The sequence below is a fragment of the Crocuta crocuta genome, unplaced genomic scaffold (assembly GCF_008692635.1).
Source record: "Crocuta crocuta isolate KB4526 unplaced genomic scaffold, BGI_CrCroc_1.0 scaffold301, whole genome shotgun sequence".
Classification (NCBI taxonomy): Eukaryota; Metazoa; Chordata; class Mammalia; order Carnivora; family Hyaenidae; genus Crocuta; species Crocuta crocuta.
The window spans coordinates 786474-790340 of NW_027527544.1; the positions used below are offsets into that span (position 1 = coordinate 786474).

The 3867-nt window shown below is 44.4% G+C and overlaps 1 protein-coding gene and 1 pseudogene across 1 annotated transcript in view; both read left to right on the forward strand.

Moving 5' to 3' along the window:
- The first annotated feature begins 171 nt into the window (after positions 1-171).
- Positions 172-642, forward strand: LOC144232404 (ferritin heavy chain pseudogene; annotated as a pseudogene).
- A 1177-nt stretch (positions 643-1819) lies between these two features.
- The window catches only part of LANCL3 (LanC like family member 3), a 150567-nt gene continuing 148519 nt past the window's right edge, over positions 1820-3867 (forward strand). Inside the window, exon 1 of the mRNA XM_077765087.1 lies at positions 1820-2066. Coding sequence (XP_077621213.1) covers positions 1820-2066 — 247 coding nt within the window. The remainder of the gene's footprint in view (positions 2067-3867) is intronic.

The following is a 3867-nucleotide window of genomic DNA, read 5'->3' on the forward strand; positions in this document are numbered from 1 at the left end:
AAAAAACAGAATGCAATAGAAGAATCCGAGAACAAAATTAAGTATTTGGAAAATAGACACATTATCACAAAATTAAAAACTTAAACGCCAGGTGCTCAGTGCAGGGTTGCCCTGCGTCACTTACGCTCCAAGGGAACCTGGCCCCACCCCCACCCCTTACCCCCNCCAGAAGCTGATGGAGCTCCAGAACCAGCGCGGGGGTCGCATCCGCTTCCATGACATCATGAAGCCTGACCGCGACGACTGGGAGAGCGGCCTCAATGCCATGGAGTGTGCCTGTCACCTGGAGCAGATCCTGTACCAGAGCCTGCTCGACCTGCACCAGCTGGCCATCAGCAAGCAAGACATCCACCTGTGCAGCTTCCTGGAGAGCAACTACCTGCACGAGCAAGTCAAGGCCATCAGAGAGATGAGCGACTACATCACCAACATGCGCAAGATGGGGACCCTGAGAAGCAGCCTGGCAGATTATCTGTTTGACAAGCTCACCCTGAGCAACAGCGACAAGAACTGAGTTGGGACTGTTTCCCCATAGACACAGGGTGCATGGTGACTTCCCCTGGTCACCATGCCGAGCATGCATTTTGCAGTAGTGCCTTTGCAGACGGTTCCCATCTTCTTCTTCCAGTTTTGCCATAAATAAATAAAGTTATTTGGTTTCAATAAAGTTATTTGGTTCATAAATAAATAAAGGTGCCTGGTTGACTCGTGTGCAAAACCCTAACCTTTTAAATTTTAAAACAGGTNTGTATTCCGTGGGACCCTGGAAAACACAATATTAATCTTCCCATTCTAAACTGTAGGCAGATGGGGGTGGGGTGGTGTGAGGTGGGGCCCTGGTGAGCGTGGGTGTTTGTGCATGGTAAATTAAATATATTAAAAAAACATGGTGTAGAAATCATAGTGGTGCCCCCAATGAAGAACAGAAGAATAGGATGGGGCAGGGATTAAAGGGAATCTTCAACATTATGTGAAGACTTATTTACTAAAATATGCAAATATCACTGGTTGTGATTCTGGGTAGGAACATGGGGGGGTCTCAGAAGCAGGTATGGCAGAGGATATTTTTGACAAGCTCACCCCGGGCAACAATGGTAATATAATTGAGCCTTAGGCTCACTTTCCCATAGACATGGGCATGACTTCCTAGGTCACCATGCTGGACATGCGTATTTCCCTTACAAAACATCCAAATAGAGTTTTCTCCTTCAGTTGTACACTTTCCTCCCTTAAAGTAATAAGGTACCAAAAAACCAACATTACCTGATTAGAAGGGCTGAACAATATCAGCTCCAGGCTAAGGTCAAATTTGTGATATTGAATATGAGGTAGAATAAATCCCCCTAAACGTTAAGCCAGGGAAATCTGGCTGCTTTAAGGAATGCAGAGGGTGGGGAAGAGTTGAAGCAAGGAGGCCTGTCAGGAGATACTGTTGCCAATCAAATGAGAGACATCGGTGGTTGAAGTGGAGCGGAGGCTGAAGAAAAGGTGACTGAGACAAATTCTAGTTGGAGCCGGATGACTCAACAAGATTTGCTCAAGGAGCAAAGGGGACGATTGAGAAATGGGGGAAATTCTCTAGCTTCTGGTGTTGGTACCTGAGCACTTGACTTGACGGTAATGCTATTTATTAATTTGAGAATGTTTGCCGGGGGACATGTGGGGTGGGAAACGCATGTCATGTAAAAGCTGAGATGCCTGTTAGATATGCAAGTGGAACTGTCGGGTGGTCAGATATGCAGGTGGTCAGAAAACTGAATCTGGAGCTCAGGTGGGATGTCAGGTTTGGAAACACACATAGGAGCAACATCAGCTACCGATGGTGTTGAGGCCATGGGACTGGACAAGCTCACCAGAAAAAGGGTGTACAGAGTGTGGCACAGCCAGCCCCATGCCCAGGGCAGCTACCGTTAGAGGATGGGCTGAGATGTTCAAACATCCAGAGGGCTGCTGGTCCCACCTTGACCATTACCTCATTCCACACTGTGATCATCTGTGCCAGTACCCAGTGTCCCCAAATCAGCCGATTCCTAACCCCAGAGTGGCCTTTGGTTTCTGCTTTCAAGGTATGAAGAGAATTTCGCCTATTATCTTGTCTTCATGGCTATGGGTACAAAGAAATGATCTCTTAGTAAAAAGATTTCCCAATGAAATGAAACAGCTGCTTCTTTATAAGCTCTCCCCTTTATAAACTCTTTCCTCTTACGGTCCACTCTCTATTTGACCAGATGAAATCTGTGCCCATGTAAACCTTAAAATTATCCATGTCTTAAAAAAAAAAAACCACTCAAAATATTTTGTTTCTTGTCCTCTACTGTAATTTTCTAAGATTGAAATTAAAAATTTATATGCGTTGTATCTGATAGTCAAAGATACATGGTTAGCTTGAGTGTCCTTAAAGCTAACAGATTGCTTTGAAGCTTTAGTAAAACAAGAACAAGTTTAGCTAAGAAGTATATATCCTTTCACATTTTCTCATGACTGTGTTTTAATATTATCTTAAAAGTGATGATTATCGCCCTTTGAGTTTTGTTTCCAGAAAATGTTACTACCCCTTTTATTTTTGCTAGTCAAACTTGATCTCTCTCTGCCTGCTTTGAAGTTGTCTGCTCCCCCTGACATTGTCTCAGGTGTGCTTGTGTATGTGTCTGTGTACATATACATATACACATAGATACACATGTATATGCGTATATGTGCATATATAACTGTTCTCCTCTAGATATGAGGAACACAGGGTGAGCATCAATACATGAGTGTTTAAAAACTGGAAATTGGGGATCTTTCCTCCTTTCCTGTTTTGGAGAAGCAGTTGGTATAGTGCTTTCTTACCCTCACACTCCCTGGGTTCACATCCCAGCTTAGCCACTTACTAAACGGGGTGAATCTGGGTATGTAATTTAACTTTTCTGTGCCTCTGCTTCCTCTCATGTAAAAGAGGGCTAATAAAAGCATTGACCCCACTGGTTGCTAAGGAGACTGAATGAGCGAATATTTTGAATGTTTCCAACAGCACACAGAGTACACCTAAGCCATCATTTATCACCACCACCTTCATTCATTTACTTCTAAGTTCCTGGTGGTGTTCCTTTGGGGAGAAGATTTCACATCTGTACTTTGCCACTGGGGGTCGCTCTTGCATTTCAACCAACTGTGTCACTGCCTATGGAGAAGGAAAAATCCTTGGTAGCTGCTTGGCTGTCAGGTGCTGCCAGGAGTCAGGAGGGTAGATCACTGTTTTCACTGCCCCAAACTCAGGCCCAAGCCTGGAGGGGGAGTTGCTGTTTCAATCAGCCTTCCCCTTAAATCACTCCCTAGAACATTTTGTTTGCTTATTCTTCCCAAACCCAGGTTGCCTGAGCCTCCTCTTTCCAACTTATCTAACATTCCAGTCTTCAGAAATGGGAAAGAAGGGATAAAGTGTTAATCCTGATCCTATCATGATCTGGAGTGGAATGGGTGGATTGGAAGAGGAGAATGGGCAAAAAGGCTACTAAAAACACAATAACTACAATTGATAAATCACTTTAGCACATAGGTGCTCAAACTTTGCTGCACATTAGAACCACCTGCAGAGTATTTAGAACTCTCAATAGCCAGTCCACATCTCAGGCCAAGTACATCAGTCTCTGTGGCAGGACCTAGACATCCCAGGCATGAAAAACAGTGAAAGCAGCTTGCTATTCAAAGTATGGTCCTCTGACCAGCACATCAATGTCATCTGAGAGCTTGTTAGAAATGCAGAATCTCAAGCCCTACCCCAGACCTACTGAATCACAATCTACCTTTTGGCAGGGTGGGTTGAATAGGTGATGGGGATTAAGGAGTGAATCTGTGAGGAGCACTGGGGTGCCCTATGGAAGTGTT